The 27026-nt window shown below is 39.8% G+C and overlaps 1 protein-coding gene across 1 annotated transcript in view; it reads left to right on the top strand.

Moving 5' to 3' along the window:
- The window catches only part of FAS (Fas cell surface death receptor), a 34038-nt gene extending 7767 nt beyond the window's left edge, over nt 1-26271 (top strand). The window contains exons 2-9 of the mRNA XM_027529470.1: nt 6047-6203; nt 15942-16079; nt 17350-17458; nt 20325-20380; nt 20549-20623; nt 22357-22418; nt 23572-23596; nt 24315-26271. Coding sequence (XP_027385271.1) covers nt 6047-6203; nt 15942-16079; nt 17350-17458; nt 20325-20380; nt 20549-20623; nt 22357-22418; nt 23572-23596; nt 24315-24634 — 942 coding nt within the window. The 3' untranslated portion in view covers nt 24635-26271. The remainder of the gene's footprint in view (nt 1-6046; nt 6204-15941; nt 16080-17349; nt 17459-20324; nt 20381-20548; nt 20624-22356; nt 22419-23571; nt 23597-24314) is intronic.
- Nucleotides 26272-27026: the final 755 nt, after the last annotated feature.

The following is a 27026-nucleotide window of genomic DNA, read 5'->3' as shown; positions in this document are numbered from 1 at the left end:
TTCCCAGCTATTCATTGCAAATCCCCGCACCCACAAGAGACTCACAGTGCCTTTGATGGCTGTGCTCAGAAACTCAGCACCCAGATGGGAGGAAGGGAAACCCAAACTCCCCTTCTTTTCAAGATGCAGATCAGGGCTAAGAAGTTTCCCCTTCCCTGCCAGCCAGAATCCCAGCCTGGATAGCCCTGCCACAGTTTTCCCAGACTAGAGGGCTTGGGACGGACTTCTGGTTTTCAGAAAGTTCCTGCTAACTTCCTCCACCCTCAACATGCATTTGCTTTGAAGGTTCATTGTAAAATTAACACTCAGCCATCTTGCCCACAGTTGTCTGAAAACAGACTGCATTGTTTGCATGCATAAATGGAGAAAGCGATTAAGAAACTGATTTATAAACCAGAACCAGAGTCCAGATTTGCGCCAGAGGTGCCGAGTCTTCCCTTAGCCTGTCCTAACGGGGATTATCCAATGAGTCATTTCACATACTCTGTTCAGCTTCCTCAGCTATAAAATAAGAAAGTAATAATTCCTCATGTCTAGGTTTATTGTGGTGACCATGAGGTGATTTTTGGAAGGAATGATGCTAAAGCTGAAACTCCAGTGCTTTGGCCACCTCATGCAAAGAATTGACTCATTAGAAAAGACTCTGATGCTGGGAGGGATTGGGGGCAGGAGGAGAAGGGCATGACATAGGATGAGATGGCTGGATGGCATCACTGACTCGATGGATGTGAGTCTGAGTGAACTCCAGGAGTTGGTGATGGACAGGGAAGCCTGGTGTGCTGCAATTCATGGGGTCGCAAAGAGTTGGACACAACTGAGCGACTGAACTGAACTGAACTGAGGTGATGTATATGAATGAACTTCATAAAACGCCAGGCAAATGTCAAGGGAGAATAGGTAAATGACTCTAGGGTTTGGTTTCCTGACAACACTTTCATGAATGATTTGGGACTCTATCCATTCGACCGAATGACATTTTGGTCATAATATTCTCCTCACTTAGGATGCTAGATATGAGTTGCCACTTCATTAACAGAACTCTCAAGATTCTGAATTTAAGAGATTGTAATATTTTTACGTGCCATTTCTCAAAATGAATTTCACCAGGTTTTAGGCTTTATGCTGTTAAAGCATCTACTGGGCATGCTAAATAACAAACCTTACCTTTCTTCATCATTTCATAAGAAATTTTCTGATTTGCAGAAAACATTAAAATCTTGTAGATAAGGAAAGACTCAAGAAGATCCACTTTTTAAATCTATGTGGAAGTGGAGCAGATGGTTACATGGTCCCCTTCTGCTCTGATGTTTCAGGATTCTACAAGATTGCAGCGTCTGTGGTTATGATTGGCTGTGTGATCCCATGCACTAAGTCTTCAATAGTCAACATGTTAATTACCTGTGTGGTTCAGGAGACATTGATCTTTATTTCTGTTAATAGCTAACTGTTAATAATATTTTTCTGAGGACCTCAGGTAAGTCCCCATTTGGGCTAAGCCAAGTTGTCTGGGTGTGACTTGCCTGGAAAGCCCTTTTCAGCTAATCATCTACTTGCAACAAGTCAGTTTTCTTATTCAGTGGCTTTCACAGACAACTCTTCCTAAAAGAGCACTGCCTCACACCTCAAATTCTCCATGCCCCCTAAGCTTGCCTTATTCCTTTAAATAGTCCTCATTCCTCCTGGTTATGTTGCCTATTTCTTTGTTTCTTCATCATTTCCCTCCGTGTGATGCCTAATATTATTTGTCTACATGACTGGACCATGGCACCCAGATATTTGTTCAAACAGTACTCTGGATATTTCTGTGAAGGTTTTGTTTGTTTGCTTTGTATGAGTTGAACATTTAAAGTGCTAAACTTTGAGTAAATTAGATACCTTCTGTAATGTGTATGGGTCTCATTCAATCAGTTGAAGGCCTCAGTAGAACGAAGACTGAGACCCCCCCCTAAGGAAGAAAGAATTCTGCCAGACTACCTTTGAAGTTCAGCTGCTACTCTCCTCCGACTCTCCAACATACTGACCTACCCCACCAGCAGAATCTGGACTTGCCAAGCCTTTACAGTTGTGTGAGCCAATTCCTGAAAATCAATCAGTCTCTCTTTCTTCATACACACACACACACACACACACACTCAGTACTGAGCCTGTTTTTCTTGAGAAGCCTAACCAATAACTTCATTTACATATAAATGCTGTAAGAGCTGAGTCTTTATCTGTATACTGCTCTGTTCCCAGAGTCTGTCTGGTGCATAGCAGGCACTCAACTGAAGAAGGAAATGGCAGCCCACTCCAGTATTTTTGCCTGGGAAATCCCATGGACAGAGGATCCATGGGGTCACAAACAACTGGATATGCTGAGTGACTAAACAGCAGCAAAGGTACTCAGCAAAGTATTTGCTCATTTAAATAATTGATTAATGTATCAGCTAAGATTATTCCCAGCAGAATCTAAAACTGAGGTCCTTTTGACTTTTTGATCTTTGTTATGATGGTTAATTTTATTCCTTTTTTCCCCATTTGGTTATCATTTTCCTTAGTTTTTCTGCTTTTCAAATCTTGAACTAATTTTCTGGCCTTTTCAGCTTTTTTGAAAAAACAATTTTTGAGCATTCTGATCATTTAGTTCTTTGTGGGTTTCCTGCCTAGTCGCAATTAAAAACACCCCAGTTTCTGCCAGGAAAGTTTGGGTTAAATCTTTGCATACTGCAAACTTGAGCTAATATAAAAACTTTAAAAAATGCAAGCTGTGTGGAAACTGTTTACATCGAATCATGTAACAGAATATGCTCTTTAGACACATCTTTCTTTTTTTAATACTTGACATAATTCTTTGATGCTGAAGTAAGTAGGAAATGTTTCCAGAAATTGAACTCTCTGAAGCTGGTGTGATCAGATATGAAGTGAGTTTGGTGCCGGTGTCTGCTTCATGGCCAATGATATATATGTCTTTCACTGTTCTACTCCAAGATTCACATTTCTCAAATTCTGAATGTATTTTGGACAGTGACTTTTGATTTCCAGTCAAAAACTTCAACACTAAAACGAAATGTATTAGCAAGTACATTTCTTTCAGACAGTTCCAGAAAGTTGAGTATATGCACAGTGTTTTTAGAAATAACACTAATATAACAATTCATACATATAAAATGTGCTGCTCCTCTGAGCACTCGGTCATTTAAACCAGGAATTGTGGACCTGCTTATAATATTGTCACATGATTACTGAATGAAATTAGTATACCAAGGAAGATGGGCCCTATAGCTGTAGGGTACACACACACACACACACACACACACTCTACTGTGTATCAATTTTGAACACCTTTAAATTGTCAGTTTTAACTAGTCCAATTTTGACTCAAATCTCTTTGAGTTTGAATGTGTGGCATTTTGTTCATTTTCTGGTGAGATGAGAAACCAGAATTGAAAGAAGAGAGCAAGTAGTATCTCACTGTTAACTCCCTCTTTCCAGGCCTTGAGGTGGCTGATAACAGAAAGAATTGCTCCTCCGCAGTTTGGTTGCTTAGATTCAGTTTTCCATTATCTGTTTTAGAAGGGGCTTACTGATTTCTTCTAGCTACAGAAACTTGTTAATTTGTGCAAGAATTTTCATGTGCTGGCAATGTCTGGAATGTTATATGGTTAGTATATTTAATTCCTGACTGTCACATAGAGCAAAGTTTGTGATAGAATAAAGATCCTAAAACATGGGTGATTTTCATTTGAAAGCCCTTCCCATCTTAACAGGGAAAGCTTTGGTGTGATTTCAATCACATTATTTCCTAAAGTGTTCAATTCAGTTACTGTTCATTAGCTATGATTCTATGATTTAGAAGAGGGACTGATATTAAGAGGATGATCTTCTGTAGAGAAGGTAAGAACTGGTTGAGGAACTGTCATCTTGAAAAGAGAAATTGATACTGATAAATATCTTTAGTTCAGAGCTGCTTTAGACAAAGACCATAGATTCAAATGTGTTTTAAAAAGTAAAAGTCAGGCAAATATAATGTTAAGAAATTAAAAAATTCCCAAATGATTAATATATTACAAATAACACGCCCCTGTGCAAGTCTGCTTTTGGAAACTTAAAATTCATTTTCGATTATAAACAGTGTTACACATATAATTATAATTTATATATTATATATAATATAATTATAATTTCTATTATAATCAGTGTTACGCATCTCTGTATTCACAGAGTAGGTGCTAAAGAAATGTCTGTTGGGTTGTAAAGGCAGTGGTTTGATAGTGAAGCCAGCACACTGAGGCATAATTCCTCTGATCTGTTTACCAGTTCCAGTTATTCTTTAAATAGAATTGTTGACATAGAAAAAGTAAGCTACATTTTATGGTGAGTTGGGTGTAGCAGGAAAAACACTGTAATATGAGTAAGGTGACTTAGACAAGTCCTAGCTCTCTGCTTTTTTGCTCATGAGTGACCCTCGATAAGTCAGGTATTTTCTTGATATTTTGGTGTGATTTTTTTTCTCCTGGAGTCTGGAAGTTAGTAATGGATTTTTGCTTTTTAATTTATTTTTAAAGTATTTTTCTTCCTGTCTTTCTTTGCCTGGGCTGGGACTTAGTTGCAACGTGTGAATCTTTGCTGCTGCACACAGACTCTCTCTAGTTATAGTCTGTGGGCTCCAGAGCTTGTGGGCTTCAGTAATTGTGGCACATGGGCTTAGTTTCTCCATGGCATGTGGGATCTTAGTTTCTCCAACCAGGGATCGAATCCATGTCTTCTGCATTGCAAGGTGGATTCTTAAGCACTGGACTACCAGGAAGTCCCTGGAAATGCATTTTTCAATCAGCCATCCCAGAAGGAAAAGTTCCTTCATCCTTCCTTCCTTGGAGGTCCCATGGTATATTGTGACTTGGCAATGCAGGCTTTGGTGACAAAGGGGGAAAGGCTAAAAGGGAAGATTTGGGGACTCCTGTGACAGTGATTTATACACAAAGAATATTTAGTTCCCTTAACCCAGAACATGCCATGAAGTAGAAAAAATAGTGTATGCCATGAAAAATGTGAAAAATGACCTTGAGGGAAAAAACCCTCAGAACTAGTAGTTTAAAAAATTGTGATGCTTGGCAATGAATTTACATATTCCACACAGAAGGAAAGATTATTTAAATTTGTGTTTAGAGAGACAAACAATAAATGTTTAGAAAACCTGAGAAAGGGATCAAACAGACATTAACCCCAAATGTTTCTATACATTTTAGGAGCTCATTTTTCTGAGGAACTCAAGCCTACAACTGACTAAGATAAATTTGACAGTGTCCCTTATGGATTTTGTCTCCCAAACAAAGGAACCAATATTAAAAGAAGTTCATTTTTCCTGAATAAAAGTGAAAAAAATCCTGTTGGATTTATTGTGAAAGCCACCAGGCTCTTATGTCCGTGATTCTCCAGGCAAGAGTGCTGGAGTGGGTTGCCATTTCCTCCTCCAGCAGATCTTCCCCACCCGGGGATTGACCTTAAGTCTTCTGCACTGTTGGCAGATTATTTACTGAGTCACCTATTAGTGCTGGTTAACCAGGAAGGAGTTCATCAGCACTGACTATTCTGTCACTATATATAAAAAAGGAAGAAATAGAACATGCTGTACGCTAAGTACCAGGTTTGGGAGAAATTACCACTTTTTATCCTCAGCGCTTCGAGACAGAAACTGCTGTTGTCACTCACAGATCAGGACCTTGAGGATCCCTGAGGTTATCTAACTTGCCTAAAGTCAATGTCGACCGCAGAGCTAGGATTCAAGCCACAGTTGTTTTGAAATTTCATGTATTTTCCCAGTCTGCTACGTTGTCCCTTGAGCTACCATCTGTGATGCTGTTTCTCAGGTGGTTTGGAGAACCCGAGGTTTGGACTGTTATGCGGTTGACCTGCTCCTTTTTTGGAGATGGGTCAGTGGAAGGATGGAGCCTATGTCGATCTGTGTGCAGCAAATAAAATACAGCCGTTTGGGGTGAGTTAACACCTTTTTTACCACGTTGCTTAGATGAGAAGTCAGTAAAATTCTCTTCATGCTTTTCTTTTACAGATATTTATCTCTGTTTCTGGACCATTGTCTAAAGGTGAAAATGCCCACATGGCTGGTATCAACTCTGAGGGGCTGAAATTGAATATTACTGAAGCGAACTCCTGCCAAGAAGGCCTGTATCGTGAGCACCAGTTTTGTTGTCAGCCTTGTCCTCCTGGTATGTTATACACACGCAAACAAAAAAAAATCCAGTAATCAGGGTGAAAATCGGGGTGAGGACTAGCATGTGGTAATAATGAAGAGAGTGTTTTTACAGCATTTAGTTCTCCTGCATTATGGCATGACTGAAAAGAAAAAGAACTATGACATTATTTTCCCAAGACTGGCTTAATTTTTTAATTTATTTACTTTTTAATTGAAGGATAATTGCTTTACAGAATTTTGTTGTTTTCTGCCAAACATCAACACTAATCAGCCATGGGTGTACATATGTCCCCTCCCTCTTGAATCTCCTCCCCAACCCACCCCTCTAGGTTGTCACAGAGCCCCTGTTTGAGTTCCCTGAGATACACAGCAAATTCCTGTTGGCTGTCCATTTTATATGGTAATGTAAGTTTCCATGTTACTCTCTCCATACATCTCACCTTCTCCTCTCCTCTCCCCATGTCCGTAAATCTATTCTCTATGTCTGTTTCTCCATTGCTGTCTTGCTAATAAATTCATCAGTACCATCTTTCTAGATTCCATATATATGAATTAGTATATGATATTTATCTTTCCCTTTTTGACTTACTTCACTCTGTATAATAGGTTCTAGGTTCATCCACCTCATTAGAATTGACTCAAATGTGTTCCTTTTTATGACTGAGTAATATTTATTGTGTATATATACCACAACTTCTTAATTCATTCATCTGTCGATGAACATCTACCTTGCTTCCGTGTTCTAGCTATCGTAAATAGTGCTGCAATGAACGTTGCAATTTTGGTTTCCTCAGGGTATATGCCTAGGAGTGGGACTACTGGGTCATACGGTGGTTTTATTCCTCCAAGACTAGCTTATTTTATCTTTATCACACTGATTTGATGTGAACATGAGTAAATATAATTTGTAAATGACATGTAACTCAGAAGTGAGAGGACTTATTTGTTTAGCTCCATTTTTCAATAGCCAAAAAAGACTAAGTTGTGGATATTAAAACTTACCACATCAGAACTGGTTAGAATGTATCATAATAATTGTGGAGCTCTAAATGCAAGAAACTTCTACCCTTAAGAGATATGTCTCAACACTTCCCTTCAATCAGAAAGTCTCTAAGAATGTTTGTCCTAGCACTGAAGCCTGAAAAATACATTTGCATTTTGCAACCGAATAACTAGATGAGCTACGAAAGCAAAGAATAAAAACCAACCATTTTTTTTAAATCAGTATTTTTGAAATGAAAACCAATTTCAGATCGGAAATCCTCTGAACACTAGCAAATTAAAAGCTAAGCAAAAAGCAATTGTGCAGACTTTTATTTTCAACACGGAGTAGAGTTGACTGTTATGTTATACAGATAAGCATTTCCCAGCTGCATCATGAAGGAAGACAGGAAGATAAAGGAAAACAGCACATGGGCATATATAATAGATTAATAGAACCATAAAGGATGGTAGTTGGAGAAGGCAATGGCACCCCACTCCAGTACTCTTGCCTGGAAAATTCCATGGGCGGAGGAGCCTGGTAGGCTGCAGTCCATGGGGTCGCTAAGAGTCAGACACGACTGAGCAACTTCCCTTTCACTTTTCACTTTCATGCATTGGAGAAGGAAATGGCAACCCACTCCAGTGTCCTTGCCTGGAGAATCCCAGGGACCGGGAAGCCTGGTGGGCTGCTGTCTATGGGGTCGCACAGAGTCAGACACGACTGAAGCGACTTAGCAGCAGCAGCAGCAGCAGCAAAGGATGGTGGTAGGTTTCATGTTTGGCTTTCTGGGCCTCCAGTACTTAAGCTGCTAAACAGATGTGGGCCCTGTTTATGAAAAGATTCTAACAGTCTTACTTGGCCTTCTCTCCAGGTTTTAACAATCCTTATGGAAAATCTGTCATAATCCAACTATATTTAAGCCTGTTTATATTTAGTCTCCTCCAAATGAGAATAAAGACTGGCTTCCTGGCTTTTTGTAATCTGCTGGTAAAGAATCCGCCTGCAATGTGGGATACCTGGGTTTGACCTCTGTGTTGGAAAGATCCCCTGGAGAGGAGAAGGAAATGGCAATCCACTCCAGAAATCTTGCCTGGAAAATCCCATGGACAGAGGAGCCTGGTAGGCTACAGTCCATGGGGTCGCAAAGAGTTGGACATGACTGAGCGACTTCATGCTCACTCACAAACACCATCTATTTGTCTTATGAATTGAGATCTTTACTCATATTTTTAAATGCTAAAATGCAAATTAAAATGAAGATAATATGCTTTGCATATCAAGCTGTTAAGGACTTTTGTTTGCTTCCTTTTTTTGTTTTGCTTTGTTTTATTTTCATTTTCGAAGTGATCTCAGTGAGTTTGCTTATGAGATAAGCAGACTCTCCTACATCACTCTTGGAATGTCAATTGTTAAAACATTTTAAGAAAGAAATTTGGATATGTGGGTCAAAAATTTGAAAATCTACTTATACTATAATAGATTTGTGGAAAAATGTCTTAAAAATAGTAAAAAATAAATATATGCATAACATTTCACTGTGATATCCAATGATGTGAGATTAAGTAAATTTCAAAGTATTCAAAGATTGGAATACTATGTATCAATCAAAATCATGTTTCTGATATATTTATGATATAAACCTCAATGTATATAAATTTTCTTAAGAGATTTCTAACTGATCTGCTGGCTGGATTAACTGATTCTCTCTGCTCCATCTCTAAAACATCCTGGATGGTGTCCAATATGTACTAAAAATCTTCCCACTTCTATTCCTTTTTGAAAAGAAATTTAAGCTTATCAGTATCCAAATTGCTTCCAAAAATTTTTGCGATAGTAATATGTAATTTAACATTACATAAATCAGTAAATAAATACACAGGAAAAACATTTAATTTCTATGAAAATTATTTTTAATGCTTTGGAGAATTTCAGTAAAGTCGAGTTACTAAAAAAAATTATTAATGAATTAGGTGGAGGCAAAATACATGGGGAAAATAATGAAACTATGAAAGCCTTTCATACAGATTATTGAAGTCTTTAACTTTTCTTTCCATCAAAAACAAAGGAAGAAGGAGAAAGAAAAAAGAAATTGTGAGTGATACATTTTGGATGTGACTTAAGTGAGAAAGAAGCTGGAATTCTAATAAGTTGTTTCTATATCACAAGAGTGGCAAATAATTATACAGTTATACTTTATAAACTGAATTATTTATAGTAATTTTTCTGTGATCCCCTATTTGAATTGACATTTTTTTAATCAAAAAATATATATGCAATGTATGCAGTGTACCATAGAATCCTTCTTATTGAATATGGTGATGTGATAAGGACTTTTTTGATTAAAAAAAAGTCAATTCACATAGGGGATCACATACATACCTATGTGTGTATATATATATACACATACATATACACATAGGTGTGTATGCATACATACACTCACATGTATATATGTGTAGGAATGCACCAAAATAATATCTCAGAGTGGTTGATATATAGGTGCTTTTTACACTTTCCTAAAATTTATACAGTGAGCATATATAGTAGTATACTCAGAAACAAATATATTTTAAAATATTATTTTCAAGAAAACAACTCCTTTTTTAATATTTTGATAAATTTAGGTTTTATCCTTTGGAAGAAAGAAAGAACTTGTGATATTATATCTCTGTCATGCCATAGGCATTCTGAAAGGTAATTCATTAAAGAGGTCAGCCCGTTTAGAAAGCAGTATTATTCTACTGGCAAGCAATTAAAGTTGTACTTTGACTTGGTTTTCTTAAACAAACTGCTGCAATGATATAGAACCCCGATGCGCTGTATTTAAATTGGTTCCAAGTTTCCACCATTTGTTTATTTTTTTCTATTGACATACCATTGCCTTTGTTTACTAAAGTATTGTATATGTTTAAATTTCATGACTTGTTTATGTATTGAGTAGTATTTTGTTTTATCAAAAGAAATGCTGTGAAAAGAAATTATTAAGAATTTCTATGTTCCTAGATTTCCGAGGAACAATTTCTATGTTCCTAGGAAAGATAGTATACATAATTTTTGCTCTTCATGCGAATAGGGCAGATTAAACTTTAAAGTGCATTCCAGCTCTCTTCAGGAAACATCCTGTACGATATTACTGGACACTTTGCTAACATCCCATTGGCCAGAATTTAATTATATGGCCATGCAAAGGAGGCTGGGAGATGTAGTCTTGACTCAGGGCAGCCATGTCTCCTAGTAAATATTCTCTTCTTATGAGAGAAGGAAAAATGGATATTAGGTGAATCAGGGATCTCTGCAACATTGATCTTTTACAAAGTTCTACATTAAGAAAAATGTGAAGACATTGTCATGTGTTGATCTGTGTAGTATCACCGTTTGCAGTTAGGTTTTTGGCACCCATAGTGGGCACACCCAGTAAAGAGCTCCCCAGTAAAGCGATCCCAGGAAGGCAAACTGACTTCCGAGAGACAGTTATGGGACAATGTTAGAAAGGAAAAGGAAAGCAAGTAAAGAATCATGCTCTGGTACACACATTCTCCAGTGCAGCGGATAAGCCACTGGGACTGTGAGATGAAGGCAGAGAAATAGGACAGAGCCCCTGAAAAGTTTTGTCATATTAAGAGTTTGCAATATGATAGCTGAAATCTTTACCAAGCAGATATTGAATTGTGTTTCATAGTTTAAGTACTGGCATCAGACACTGCTTTCAGGTCCTCCCTCTGACACTTAACAGGATGACCAGCATATTCTGGTTTGCCCGAGACTTCCCCAGTTTTAGCACTAACAGTCTCACATCCTGGGCACACAGGGATGATTGGTTCTCCTAGCTATTTACAAGCTTCATTGGGCAAGATACTTGATTTCTTTGAGTCTGGTTCTTTAATTGTAAAATGGAAGTAGTAATAGTTCTGACCTTTTGGGATTATTGTGAACAACAAATGGAATGTGTTTCTAGTGTGTAGCAGAGCGCTTGGCTCAATGAGTGTTACTATTATCATGTATTGTTACCATTGTAAGAATTATAACAGGTTCATATACATTTGAATGGGTTCATTTGAATGGATCTGATGCGTTCATATACACTTTACCTGCATTCTTCTGGATGGAATGACATGCTATATTGGAATAAGTGAAACTGAGAATTTGTGATGGCCTTATAACATATTTCTCATGAATGACAATGAGCTACTGTAAGTGAGGAATTTTCTTTTAAAATTTAACATAAATCTCAAATGTTCCTTCTCTCATTTTCTCTGTATACTAATCCACTAATCTTTTGTTGTTCCACCATGGAATCTGAAATGAGAATATTTTCTGAACAGTCATGTAAAGTAATTGTCTGAAATGTTACAATAAATTAGAGTAGCACTGGACATGGAACAACAGACTGGTTCCAAATAGGAAAACGAGTTCGTCAAGATTGCATATTGTCACCCTGCTCATTTAACTTATATGCAGAGTACATCATGAGACACGCTGGGCTGGAGGAAGCACAAGCTGGAATCAAGATTGCTGGGAGAAATATCAATAACCTCAGATATGCAAATGACACCACCCTTATGGCAGAAAGTGAAGAGGAACTAAAAAGCCTCTTGATGAAAGTGAAAGAGGAGAGTGAAAAAGTTGGCTTAAAGCTCAACATTCAGAAAATGAAGATCATGTCATCTGGTCCCATCACTTTATGGGAAATAGATGGGGAAACAGTGGAAACAGTGTCAGACTTTATTTTTTTGGGCTCCAAAGTCACTGCAGATGGTGATTGCAGCCATGAAATTAAAAGATGCTTACTCCTTGGAAGAAAAGTTATGACCAACCTAGATAGCCTATTCAAAAGCAGAGACATTAGTTTGCCAGCAAAGGTCTGTCTAGTCAGGGCTATGGTTTTTCCAGTAGTCATGTTTGGATGTGAGAGTTGGACTGTGAAGAAAGCTGAGCGCTGTGGTGTTGGAGAAGACTCTTGAGAGTCCCTTGGACTGCAAGGAGATCAGTCCTGGGTGTTCTTTGGAAGGACTGATGCTAAAGCTGAAACTCCAGTACTTTGGCCACCTCATGCGAAGAGTTGACTCATTGGAAAAGACTCTGATGCTGGGAGGGATTGGGGGCAGGAGGAGAAGGGGTCGACAGTGGATTAGATGGCTGGATGGCATCACCAACTCCATGGACATGAGTTTGAGTGAACTCCAGGAGTTGGTGATGGACAGGGAGGCCTGGTGTGCTGCAATTCATGGGGTCGAAAAGAGTCGGACATGACTGAGTGACTGAACTGAACTGAACTGTCATATGTACACCCTGTTTCTGAGCCCTAGGTTGAAAGAACTGAAATCACCTAGTGGAATTTTAAGTAGACAGACAAGCCAGCAACCGGGACAACCGCACCTTTACTTAAAATGGCTCCCCTGTTCTCATCTAGAGCCTGTCTACTCCAAGTATGGTTTATAAGTCAGCAAAATCCACATTAGCCAGGAGTTTGTTAGAAATGCAGAGTGTCAGGCCCTGCCCCAGACCTACTCAATCAGACCAATGCCAAAACCCTCACTTAGAAATTCTGATTTAATTGCTCTGAGATGGGACCTGAGTGAGAGAGTGAGTGAAAGTCGCCCAGTGGTGTACGACTCTTTGCAACCCCACGGACTATAGCCCACCAGGCTCTTCTGTCCATGGGATTCCCCAGGCAATATTTGGAGTGGCTTGCCGTTTTCTCCTCCAGGGGATCTTCCTGAGCCAGGGATTGAACCTGTGTCTCTCACATCTCCTGCATTGGGAGGCAGATTCTTATGTATACATAAAGCTGATTTGCTTCGTTGTACAGAAGAATCTAACACAACGTTGTAAAGCAATTATATTCCAATAATAAATTTTTTAAAAAACTAAGAAGAAGACAAAAAAGAATGCTATGAAGTTATTAAGAAAGTCATATACCTGAGAAAAACAGAATAAATTATGTTTGCTGTTCATACGAGGGGGGCAGATTAGATTTTGCCTATTCTTTTTGTTTAGTTATAACAAGTTTAGTCACTACTTAGGCTTTTCTCTTAAATGTCCCTTTATATTTTTTCTTTCATCTTTCTCTGTTCCCTTGCTATAACTTACCTTCCCCCACAGCAATTATCACCACTTGCCATCCTGTATTTATTTGTGTATGGCCTGCTTATACCTTGAAAATGTGAAGTCTTTGGAGACCAAGGACTGGCCTTCCAAGGGTATCTCCAGCTCCCAGAACGTGCCTGGCACACAATCGGTATTCATAAACACGTCTTAAGGAAATGAATTTTCCAGAACACAGTGTTGTATGAAAAAAGAAAGTGAAACTCTCTCGGTCATGTCTGACTCTTTGCAACCCCATGGACTATACAGTCCATGGAATTCTCTAGGCCAGAATACTGGAGTGGATAGCCTTTCCCTTCTCCAGGGGATCTTCGCGACCCAGGAATTAAACCAGGGTCTCCTGCATTGCAGGCAGATTCTTTACCAACTAAGCTCTCAGGGAAGGCCATTGTTGTATAATACTTACTAATAGCAGTCCAGTGATTCATTTTATTTTTAAAGGAAAGCAAACATGAATATGATTTAAAGTTTTGTGTATTAAGATAGCAAACCTACACATCATAACATACTCTGCCACTTAGTGGCAAAGGAATAGAAAGAAAGAGGAGTGAAAAGGAAACTGTGAGCACTTACTGGGGCAGGTCCCTTGCAGTTCTTTTAGTTGTGCAAACGAAGTGTGATTATCTCCATCACATGCATGAAGAAATTCGGCTCAGAGAGATTAAGCAGCTTGTTAAAGATGTTATTGCTGTTAAAAATATAGCCAGAGTCTTTAGAACTTCAAATGTTCTTTTCCTCAAACACTACTATTCTTACCAGGATTTGTGGACTTTGGAAAGTCAAATGAGAAGTCAGAGCAAGAATTGGGTCATCTCAGTGGCCAGTGGCAGTCATCTCTTACTGTGAATATATACTTAACAACCTTCTTCCCTCCGCCCCCAAAGCTGGTAAAAGCATCTCTTCCAGTGCTTTTGGTCATTCTGACCTCCTTTTCATATGTTCCTATTGCTAATCATCCTATAGAAGTAGGCATAGGAACTTCCCTGGTGGGCCAGTGGTTAGAAATCTGCCTGCCAATGCAAGGAACGTGAGTTCGATCCCTGGTCCAGGAAGATTCCACATGCTGTTGGGCAACTAAGCCCATGTGCCACAACTACTGAAGCCTGAGTGCCCTAGAGCCTGTGCACTACCCTGAGAGAAGCCACCGCAACGAGAGGCCTACGCTCCACAGCCTGAGAGTAGCACCTCCTTGCTGCAACTAGAGAAAGCCCCTGTGCAGCAGTGAAGATCCAGCACAGCCAAAAATCAATCAATCAATAAATAAAATTAAAAAAAAATAAAGTAGGCATCAGTTCAGTTCAGTCCCTCAGTCGTGTCCGACTCTTTGCAACCCCATGAATCACAGCACGCCAGGCCTCCCTGTCCATCACCAACTCCCGGAGTTCACCCAGACTCACATCCATCGAGTCAGTGATGCCATCCAGCAATCTCATCCTCTGTCATCCCCTTTTCCTCCTGCCCCCAATCCCCCCAGCATCAGGGTCTTTTCCATTGAGTCAACTCTTCACATGAGGTGGCCAAAGTGTTGGAGTTTCAGCTTTAGCATCAGTCCTTCCAATGAACATCCAGGACTGATCTCCTTCAGAATGGACTGGTTGGATCTCCTTGCAGTCCAAGGGACTCTCAAGAGTCTTCTCCAACACCACAGTTCAAAGCATCAGTTCTTCGGTGCTCAGCTTTCTTCACAGTCCAACTCTCACATCCATACATGACCACTGGAAAAACCATAGCCTTGACTAGATGGACCTTTGTTGGCAAAGTAATGTCTCTGCTTTTCAATATGCTATCTAGGTTGGTCATAACTTTTCCTTCCAAGGAGTAAGCGTCTTTTAATTTCATGGCTGCAATCACCATCTGCACTGATTTTTGAAGCCCCCAAAATAAAGTCTGACACTGTTTCCACTGTTTCCCCATCTATTTCCCATGAAGTGATGGGACCAGATGCCATGATTTTCGTTTTCTGAATGTTGAGCTTTAAGCCCACTTTTTCACTTTCCTCTTTCACTTTCATCAAGAGGCTTTTTAGTTCCTCTTCACTTTCTGTCATAAGGGTGGTGTCATCTGCATATCTGAGGTTATTGATATTTCTCCCAGCAATCTTGATTCCAGCTTGTGCTTCTTCCAGCCCAGCGTTTCTCATGATGTACTCTGCATATAAGTTAAATAAGCAGGGTGACAATATACAGCCTTGACGTACTCCTTTTCCTATTTGGAACCACTCTGTTGTCCCATGTCCAGTTCTAACTGTTGCTTCCTGACCTGCATATAGGTTTCTCAAGAGGCAGGTCAGGTGGTCTGGTATTCCCATCTCTTTCAGAATTTCCCACAGTTTATTGTGATCCACACAGTCAAAGGCTTTGGCATAGTCAATAAAGCAGAAATAGATGTTTTTCTGGAACTCTCTTGCTTTTTCCATGATCCAGTGGATGTTGGCAATTTGATCTCTGGCTCTCAGTAACTCTTTTAGCTTTTGTCTTGGGAGAAATTCTGTCTCTTGATATGATTTTTCAACAGCCTTCTCCACTACTGTATTTATATTTCATTAGCTTAGCCCTTCCACTCCTGTTTCAGGAGTGTTTTATTATCATCCCTGCAGACTTCCCTTGCTGTTGTTTAAACACTTGTGTTTAAACACTTGTTCCATTTTTTCCCCATGGGCAGGCAAACGGAAAAACGGTGATTGCAAACGCGACGGAGATACACCAGAATGTGTGCTCTGCTCAGAGGGGAACGAGTACACAGACAAGAGCCATCATTCTGACAAATGCATAAGATGTAGTATCTGTGATGAAGAACATGGTAAGTGTCTTAAAAAAACATTCAAAAGGGACAAATCATGGTACTGCATGTAGCACCATGTATAATACAGTCAGAAACTGGGACCTATGCTAGGGCTATGTCAACATACAGGAGGGAGAGGGTGGGGCTGATGGGGATGAAGCAGGATCAGGTACCCAGTGAATGAGTGGTCTGGACATTTATGGGTCAACTCTAGGCAATTCTTCCAGATGTAAGAGAATGACTAAATGTAAGCATGGTGAACAGGACCCATCAGCTCTAACCAGAATTGCAGGGACTTTCTTTCCTGCCTTGATTTATGCTTGTAAAATGGCTTTTGTTCTTAGCCAGAAAGAGCTCAGAAGCCTGCAGATACAAGGACACAGAAACCCAAGAGGTGGGTGGACTGCTCCCCGTTTCTCTGAGGATCTGGCTTGTCCTGATAATTACTGTTGAGGACCTGAATTTTCATGGATATTCCAGTCTATCTTGAGGGTTCAGATTAAAATAAAGCAGAAGTACTCCCAGTTTTGTTAAGAAGAACATCAAGAACCCTCTGGACATAAAGCTTTTCTTGTCCCTATGCGGGCTCTAAAGCAGTGTTTCTCAACCCTAACTGTATAGTAGAATCAAACAGTAAGCTATGAAAATTGCCCACATTTAGGTCCAATTTCAAGGGCTTCCTAAGTGGCTCAGATGGTAAAGAATTTGCCTGCAATGCAGGAGACTCAGGTTTGATCCCTGGGCCGGGGAGAACCCTGGAGAAAAGAATGGCTACCCACCACAGTATTGTTGCCTGGAGAATTCCTTGGACAGAGGAGCCTGGTGGGCTACAGTCCATGGGGTCACAAAGAGTTGGACACCACTGAGTGACTTTCACTCACTCTCTCACTCAGGTCCCATCTCAGAGCAATTAAATCAGAATCTCTAAGTGAGGGTTTTGGCATTGGTCTGATTGAGTAGGTCTGGGGCAGGGCCTGACCGAGCTCCTGGGTGATGCTGAGGTTGCTGATCTATAAGCCATACTTTGAGTAGCCAGGCTCTAGATGAGAACAGGGGAGCCATTTTAAGTACAGGTGGGATTGTCTAGGTTGCTGGATTGTCTGTGTGCTTAAAACACTGCTAGATGATTTCAGCTCTTTCAACCTGGGATTGTCTATTTGGCATTTAAACGCTAGATATGTTACTAAAGGTTTGATGGTTTGATTGCTGATGTCAGCACTGGATCTCAAAAACGCATGCTACTCCTGCCCATCCTTTTCATTGTTCATTCATCAAATTGGTATTCTAGGGCTAGAAGTGGAACAAAACTGTACTCGGACCCGGAATACCAAGTGCAGATGCAAATCGAACTTTTTTTGTAACAGTTCTCCGTGTGAACACTGTAACCCTTGCACCACGTAAGTTTTAGTCTTTCTCTGGTTAAAACAGTAGGTGTATCTTGAGAGAAAATGATTTCCTGAAAGGGAAGCAGCACTGGCTGAGAGTGAAGAATCTGGGTTTTAATCTTGCTTTGACTCCAAGAAACTAAACAACCATTTTTTCACCCAAACATCCTGTGTCTAAACATTTATTGAACACTTCCTGAGTGCTTGATTCTGTGCTGGCTGCTCAAGCCATTGATGTATGCAGACGCATGCCTGGTCTTGAAGATCTAAGGCTAGAGGCAGAGAGTGTCAAGGAAGATGATGGTTATTATGTCCAGACCATATGGTTAGACTTGTGTTCCAGATTTTGAGTTATATAGGAAAACCTTTGAACTCTGGGGGATGGGTAAAGATATGACACATGGCTTGAGTCTTGAAAAAAGGAAGGAAAGATACTTACCTGGTGTGAACAGAAAGGACATTTCAGGCAGGGGAACAGCAACTGCAACAAGGCAAAAGGAAGCTCTGGAGAACAAAGGACCTGGCTGGAGTTTAGGAAAGACTGAGAAGGAACCAGGTCAGATCATGAAGGACCTGTCTTTCATGCTAAAGTGCTTGATTTTAACCCAAAGATAGGACACCTGATTGTAGGTTTCACTTTTCTTCCGATTAATTGGGTGATTTTGAACAGATCACTTAACCTCTCTGCACTTTGGTTTCCTCACTCATTTTGTTGTTGTTCGGTCGCTAAGTCGTGTCCGTTTGCGACCCCATGGACTGCAGCATGCCAGGCTTCCCTGTCCTTTACTATCTCCCAGAGTTTGTTCAAACTCATGTCCATTGAATTGATGATGCCATCCAACCATCTCATCCTCTGTCGCCCTTTTCTCCTCCTACCCTCAATCTTTCCCAGCATCAGGGTCCTTTCCAATGAGTTAGCTGTTTGTATCAAGTGGGCAAACTATTGGAGCTTTATTTTCAGTATCAGTCCTTCCAATGAATATTCAGGGTTGATTTCCTTTAGGACTGACTGGTTTGATCTCCTAGCTGTCCAAGGGACTCTCAAAAGTCTTACCCAGCACCAGGGCTAAAAAGCATCAATTCTTCGGCACTCATACTTCTTTATGGTCCAAATCTCACATCCGTACATAACTAACGGAAAAACCATAGCTTTGACTATATGGTCCTTTGTCAGCAAAGTATTGTCTCTGCTTCTTAATACGTTGTCTAGGTTTGTCATAGCTTTTCTTCCAAGGAGCAAGCGTCTTTTAATTTCATGGCTGCAGTCACCATCCGCAGTGATTCTGGGTCCCAAGGAAATAAAGTCTGTCACTTTCCATTTTTACCCCCATCTATTTGCCATGCAGTGATGGGACTGGATGCCATGATCTTAGTTTTTTGAATGTGGATGCAAATAATACTCACTTGTCTTATCAACATCATTTCTGTGGCAATCAGATTGGGTAGTATGTGCTGTAGAAATTTGTCCAAGCTCACCTAGTTAGGGAATGGGCAGAGCCAGGTTATAATTCAGACAATTTGTCAGTATTTGGCTGTCTGAAGAAAATCCTACAGGAACTTCTTGAGTGCCCTAATCACTAATTGATATAAAAGAGGAGGCCTTTAAGGGGCTAGCTAAGTAGACTCCATAAGCAGCAGCCTGGGCAGTGGGCTATTGTCTGACCATTTAATTGCTCTATGACTGTTTTGAAATTGCTTTTGGAAATTTATGATTTTACGTTTATTAGCTAATTAAACTTTATTTTTATGTCTATTCCATCTTTTTTCTCACATGTTGATATTTTAATGCCTTTTTTTTAACCTCAAGGTATTTTTAACCCCAAGGTATTTTTAACCCATAGTCATTCTTTAGGATATTTTTCATCCAAACACCCAAATTATGTCATGAATTTGCACCAAGTAGATGCTAAAAAACACTAAAATCGTGTCATCCGATCCCATTAGGCATGCGTGCTTAGTCGCTCAGTCATGTCTGTCTCTTTGCGACCCTATGGACTGTAGCCCACCAGGCTTCTCTGTCCATGGGATTCTCCAGGCAAGAATACTGGACTGGGTTGCCATTTCCTTCTCCAATCTGGTCCTATCACTTCATGGCAAATAGATGGGGAAAAAATGGAAACAACGACAGACTTTATTTTCTCGGACTCCAAAAATCACTGTGAATGGTAACTGCAGCCATGAAATTAAAAGACACTTGCTCCTTGGGAAAAAAGCTATGACAAACCTAGACAGTGTATTAAAAAACAGAGACATTACTTTGCTGATAAAGGACTATATAGTCAAAGCTATGGTTTTTCCATTAGTTATGTATGGATGTGAGAGTTGGACCGTAAAGAAGGCTGAGTGCCGAAGAATAGATGCTTTCGAACTGTGGTATTGGAGAAGACTCTTGAGAGCCCCTTAGACAGCAAGGAGATCAAACCAGTCAATCCTAAAGGAAATCAACCCTGAATATTCATTGGAAGGACTGATGCTGAAGCTGAAGCTCCGATACTTGGGCCACCTGATGTGAAGAGCCAACTCATTGCAAAAGACCCTGATGCTGGGAAAGATTGATTGCAGGAGGAGACAGGGATGACAGAGGATTAGATGGTTGGTTGGCATCACCGACCCAATGAGCATGAGTTTGAGCAAACTCTGGGAGATGGTGAAGGACAGGGAAGCCTAGCATGCTGCAGTCCATGGGGCTGCAAAGAGTCAGACACAACTGAGTGACTGTACAACAACAACAAAATGCTAATCTAGAAATATTTGAGGGAATATGTTTGCCAGAGATGCAAAAATGGATAAAATGTCCCTGGATTTATAGTATGTTATTGAAAATGATCAAGGAATCTGTCCATCAGAATTTTTGAATTCCCTCTGTATTTTTTTCTAGGTGTGAACATGGAATCATTGAGAAATGCACACCAACGAGCAACACCAAATGCAAAGGTTATTATTTCTTTTTATGATTACATTCTCCTTTCTCCCAAACTCACTGCAAAATATGAAGAAAAGGCAATCCATTTTGACTCTTTGAGTACTTTGTTTTCATCTTTTTTTTAATAATCTTAAGAAGTATGTACTTTCATATATCATGTACAATGTTCCTATCTACAGGATCCAGATCTCACGCAAACAGTTTATGGGCCCTCCTGATCCTCCTCATCCCAATAGTTCTAATAATATACAAAGGTAAGCTCTTACTTCATTCAAATGGCGGGTTGAAGTGACTTGGGAAGTCATTGTTCACAAGAATTCCCTTCTGTCTTCTACTTGTAAGAAAGCTCCTACCAGGTAGCAACTCTAGTATAGTTAAATTCCTACTTCTAAATGCACCCCTGAGAGCTGATAAGAATAGATGATATTATCCTTCAGCTACTGTTTCTGAGCAACCATTCTGGGGCACTGATTGGGTATTCCCATCCTCCCCATGAACAAGGGTATTTTCATTTACACAGCAGCCAAGTTGGCCAAGAATTAGAAGTAGTCCTTGACTCTACATTGAGATCATCCCCTGCATAAAGAGAACTCCAAGAGCAAAGGGATTGCAGCAGACACTTGATAAATTCATCCCTCTCTGTGCCTCTTCTCCCTTGTCAAGACCCCATGTTTTTTTTTATTATTTATCCACTTTAAAGACTGTGGCATACCTTTTATGCAAGAGTTACTTAGTAAAATCATCAGGTAAACCAAAATTTGGAATACTTGTAATTACCCTGGGCTTCCCAGGTGGCTCAGTGGTAAAGAATTTGTTTGCCAATGCAGAAGACACGGGTTCGATCCCTGGGTCAGGAAGATTCCCTGGAGAAGGAAATGGCAATCTGCTCCGGTATTCTTGCCTGGGAAACCCCATAGTCAGAGGAGCCTGGTGGGCTACAGTCCATGGGGTCACAAAAGAGTCGGACACAACTTAGCAACTAAAGCAACAACAATAATTATTCTAGAAAACTCCCATTAGATCATTCATACAACACATGGCAGAGCCAACTTTTGATGACACTGATACATCCAATTTTTCCTTTCTGTTGGAACAAATCACTGTTTCTCCAGGTCAGCTGAAGATAAAAAAATTGTCTTGCCTTGAGAGGTTTAGCTGAAAATATAAACTCAATGTTTAAATAATGCCACTTCCCAGCAAACTGAAGTCAACTTTCTGTAACCTATGGCTTCTGTGTCCTGCTGTAGCCATGTCACCCAGCTTCAAGCGAGCGAGACAGAGTGGCGATGGCCACACAGTAAGTCAAAAGCCAGCTTCAGGCTACTGTGTGGTAACTGGATGGCTCCATTAAGATGTGGCATATCAGGACATTCCTAACGGTCCAGTGGTTAAGATTTCACCTTCCAGTGCTGGGGGTGTAGGTTCGATCCTGGTTGGGGAGCTACCATCCTACATGCCTTATGGCCAGAAAACCAAACATAAAACAGAAGCAATACTAGAACAAATTCAGTGTGTGTGTTAGTTGCTCAGTCGTGTCTAACTCTTTGCGACCCGAATGGACTGTAGCTCACCGGGCTCTTCTGTCCATGGAATTCTCCAGGCAAGAATACTGGAGTGGGTTGCCATTCTCTTCTCCAGGGGATCTTCCTGACCCAGGGATCGAACCCAGTATCCCACAATGCAGGCAGGTTCTTTACCATCTGAGCCACCAGGGAAGACTTAACAAACTCAATAAAAGACTTTTAAAATGGTCCACATAGAAAAAAAATTTAAAAAAAGATGTGGCATATCTCTGTACCACTTGACTCAGTGGGATGGAATTTTCAAAATCAGGACAAATAGGCTTCTTTTGGTGGTTGGTTGCTGTAAATTTTAGTGAATGAATTTCTCCTTTCTTCTCATGCTTCTCTTAGTATGAGACTTTGTTCTGTCATGCTTCCTACAAGGCTGAGACCTGAGTCTGATAGATATTTCTTGGATCTTTCAGTGGCGAAAAGTCGAGAGAGGAATAAAAAAAATGATTATTGCAACTCTGCAGCCTCAAATGATGTAAGTGTTGAAATGTGCATCAGCTATCCTAAAAAAATAGTCATTCAGCTTTTTACTTGTTACTTTTTAAAAATTAATTTATTTTAATTGGAGGCTAATTACAATATTGTGGTGGTTTTTGCCATACATTGACCTGAATCAGCCATGGGTGTACATGTGTCCCCCTACTTGTTACTTTTTAAAAAGCAAACGTTTATGGTGCTTGTGTGTGCATGGATTAGAGGGGCATCAAAAATGAATTAAGATATGGTGCCCAGTTTATAAGAAACTTCTATACAAATAACATACAAATAAATTCTTATTAATAAGTTCTCACTTACACAAAGGGAGCTGACAAAAGGATGTGGCCAAGCGTCCACGTTCCATGTTGGTATTATTCATGAACAGAAATGCAGAGAGATATCCTTTCCCAGAGCATGGATTCAACATGCCCAAGCAAAGAGATTACTCTGGAAGTCCACACTAAAGGCACAACTCAGCTCTCTCCAGTCACTTGTTACCTTATCTGTCACCATATCTTTTTCCAACATGGAATCAAAGCCTGTCACATCGCTAAAAAAAGGAGTTCCCTGGTGGCCTAGTGGCTTTCAGTGCCGTAGCCTGGGTTCAGTCCCTATCAGGGAACTGAGATCCTGCAAGCCGTGCCCAAAGGAGGAAAAAAAAAAAAAAAACAGCCAAAGGTACAATGGGGAGAGTGACCTGCTCACCTGGTAAATATTGATTTTCTCATTTGGGGCCAGTGGGATTTAGGGTTCTTTAAATCAATATAGTACAAAATCACTTCAACTTAAACTATGTTCTTGTGTCAAAAATTCAAATCGTTACAGTAAAGAAAATGTTAGAATGATGTTTACTATGTTGTTTTTCATGTGCCTGTACAAAGAATAATCTCAGCACATTTCACAAACCCTTAGGTTTCTTGCCTCTGTAAAAAAATGAACCATTATTCCCTTCGTTTCTGGTTAGGCTGGAACATTTCAGAATAAAAATTTGAATGGTGAAAGAATCCTCCTTAGTCATTTAGTCTAATTGTATACATCAAGTAAGTGTACTTCCTTGAGTATTAAGGAAGAATTGGAAGATTGCATTTAGAGTATTCTAAATATATTTTTATTTCCCTCTCTTCTTCCCTCTGTTTTTGTTTTCTCCCCAGGAAGGGAGGCAACTGAATTTAACAGGTAAGATTTTTATCATTTTGTTTGATAGAGATGGCTTCCTTGGGAGTAACAGGCTAATTTTGCAGTTAAAATAATGTTGTAAATTTCAGTGGCACATTGTGGGGTCTTGCTATTCCTTGAGGCTGCACTTCTTCCTGCTCACTAACAAGGGTTTCTTAGGCAGTGTGTTTAAATTTATAACTAATGCTCATTATTAAAAATAAGTCAGGTAACATAAGATGCTATATTCTTACAGCTTTGTTTTCCTTCACAAGCAGTTGGGTATAGTATAGAAGAACTCTGCCTAAACTCCTAGGTAATCTGAATTGTAGACTCAGTTGTATACTTACTCTTGGTGTATCCTAGTTCCAGTGAGTCAGTGATAAGATGGTCATAAACCCTTGGCCTGCCTTTTATATTTGTGGATCATTGATCATCAGGTCCATGAAGGCATTAGAAATGAGCACTTCCAGCCCTCTTATTATATAGATGAGAAAAGAAGATGCAGAGATGTTATGTATCTTGCCCAGGGTACAGAGCAAATTACTGGGGACATAGAAGGAGCTGGGATAAGAACTCAAGGTTGTTTCTGTTTTTATTTTTCCCCAATTGGCTCTTTAGATCTCTAGGACTTACCCATATTCTTAAGTACAGTAAGAAGAGAAATAACTATGGTTTTTCAAAAGTGGGAATTTTGTTTAGAAAAACAAATTTTCAGAAACTGTTCTCTATTTTTTAGATGTTGACTTGGGTAAATATATCCCTAGTATTGCTGAACAAATGAGAATAACTGAAGTTAAAGAGTTTGTTCGGAAGAACGGTATGGAGGAAGCCAAAATAGATGATATCATGCATGACAATGTCCATGAAACAGCTGAACAGAAGGTCCAACTGCTCCGCAATTGGTATCAAAGTCATGGGAAGAAAAATGCATATTGCACTTTGACTAAAAGTCTCCCAAAAGCTCTTGCAGAGAAAATTTGTGACATAGTCATGAAGGACATTACTAATGAACGTGAAAATGCAAACTTGCAAAATGAAAATGAAAACTTGGTTTAAAGTGAAAAACAACTAACTCAGTTCTGAGAATATACTAAATATTCTAAATATGTTAAAATAAGTTCTGAGTAGCTATAGATATTGCTTGGCTTGGCTTTTTACTGGGTGTGTTTTCTTTTTTCATTTATTAGATTTGTAGAGCTAATATATTTGCTCAAAGCTATTTGTAGGGCTAATAGCTTTTAGCATTTCATGATTCTGCCTTCAAGGATTTTTAAAGTCTAGTTGGGGAGATGAATGCTGGTGAGAGTAAATACCCATGTTCATCTTCTTGCCTGTTAAGTGTCTAAAAAAGCATGAATTCAAAGATTGAGATCATGCTCAAGTGTGTAACATATGATCCTGTTAGTGTGAAGGTAATTAATGTATGTGAACACACATGCCTATCCACAGGTTGACCCCATTCCATGAATTAGTCGATGTGATCAACTGCCTCTAAATTACCTCCCCAGCTCCACTGATAATTCTAGAGATTTTGCCATATTTATAAATTTTGTTTACACCTTTGAGAGGAATATATTCAGGGAAAACCTGCACATATCCTCTGAACGTAAAATTTAATAAGGATTAAGATCTTTACACAGATTATTGCACAAATAATCTTTACACAGATTATTGGCCTTTCATAGTGAATATTTCCATTTTGGATTCACATAGAAAATGCAGACTCAGTTATAATGCTTGAATATTTTATATTTGTCGCTTGGATCAAATAACCCACTTCTTTCTCAGGTGTCAAACATTTTGATCAGGAAAGAATTATTAGATCACTGTCATCTCTCTGTTTTCACCTTGATGTGCATCCTGGTAGACTGTGTATCCCCAGACTTGAAAGGACTTTCTAAGAAACGCTGAATGATTCGTGAAAAACTGGGGCTGCCCTTAGAAACATCTAGCTTGGTTTGGAGAGACCAGCTGCTCTTATGGAAGGTAGCTTTGTGGCATATCATGAGCCCATGTCTATCATCAAAGCTGATAAGATAGATTCTTATTTTGTTCCATCCCCCACAAAGTACTCAGTAACTTGCCATGTGTTCTCTGTTGGTGTAAAGTCAGCTTATACACAGCAGAAGTGAAATCATACTGCTGCTGCTGCTAAGTCGCTTCAGTCGTGTCCGACTCTGTGGGACCCCATAGGCGGCAGCCCACTAGGCTCCCCCATCCCTGGGATTCTCCAGGCAAGAACACTGGAGTGGGTTGCCATTTCCTTCTCCAAGGCATGAAAGTGAAAAGTGAAAATGAAGTCGCCCAGTCATGTCCGACTCAGCAATCCCATGGACTGCAGGGCTCCTCCATCCATGGGATTTTCCAGGCAAGAGTACTGGAGTGGGGTGCCATTGCCTTCTCCAGAAATCATACTAGGTGTTAAGAATTGCTTCTGTTGTTTTCTGTAGCTTCTTAGACAAGCCCCTCTCCCCACTATCACTTCCTTGCTTTTACATTTAAACACTTTTGAAAGTTTGTATTAACTGTGAATGTTAATAAATACTATTTATATTTGTATAGTTGTAAGTTATAAGCTGAAGCAGATGCTCCAAACTACCTAAAGAGCTTCCATTGATGGAAGATGTTTTCTCTTTATGTCTGGAAATAGAAAATATAAGTAAAAATATTTTATTAAAATCATGTTTTTGGTATTTCTGGTTATCTCTTTTTTGGTGGGACCTTGCTTTTTATTTTCCTTTTTTCTATTTATTACTAACTGTAACCTGTTCATTAATCTTTCATCCATTCTCTGATCTCTCAGGAGGTATTTTCTTTTTAAAGGCTTTTAGTGGTTAAGTCATTTCCTCCATAGGCTGCTACTCTAAGAATATATCTCCTAAACAACACATAATTACTTATTATGTGAGGACTTACCATGACAAGATTATATATTAGGTACTAGAAGTGTTGTATACTGACACATGTAAGTGAAATCTAGAAAAATGGTACCGATGAACGAATTTGCAGAGCAGGAATAGAGATGCAGATGTAGAGAACAGACGTGTAGACATAGGCAGGGAAAGGAGGGTGAGACAAATTGGGAGAGTAGCATTGATATATGGAGAAGGCACTGGCACCCCACTCCAGTACTCTTGCCTGGAGAATCCCATGGATGGAGGAGCCTGGTGGGCTGCAGTCCATGGGGTCTCGAAGAGTCAGACACGACTGAGCGAATTCACTTTCAATTTTCACTTTCCCGCAGTGGAGAAGGAAATGGCAACCCACTCCAGTGTTCTTGCCTGGAGAATCCCAGGGACGGGGGAGCCTGGTGGGCTGCCGTCTATGGGGTCACACAGAGTCGGACACGACTGAAGTGACTTAGCAGCAGCAGCAGCAGCATTGATATATATATGGTGCGTGCATGCTGTGTCACTTCAGTCACGTCCGACTCTTTGCAACCCTGTGG

Source organism: Bos indicus x Bos taurus, chromosome 26, assembly GCF_003369695.1.
Source record: "Bos indicus x Bos taurus breed Angus x Brahman F1 hybrid chromosome 26, Bos_hybrid_MaternalHap_v2.0, whole genome shotgun sequence".
Classification (NCBI taxonomy): domain Eukaryota; kingdom Metazoa; phylum Chordata; class Mammalia; order Artiodactyla; family Bovidae; genus Bos; species Bos indicus x Bos taurus.
This window is presented reverse-complemented; position numbering and strand designations above follow the sequence as displayed.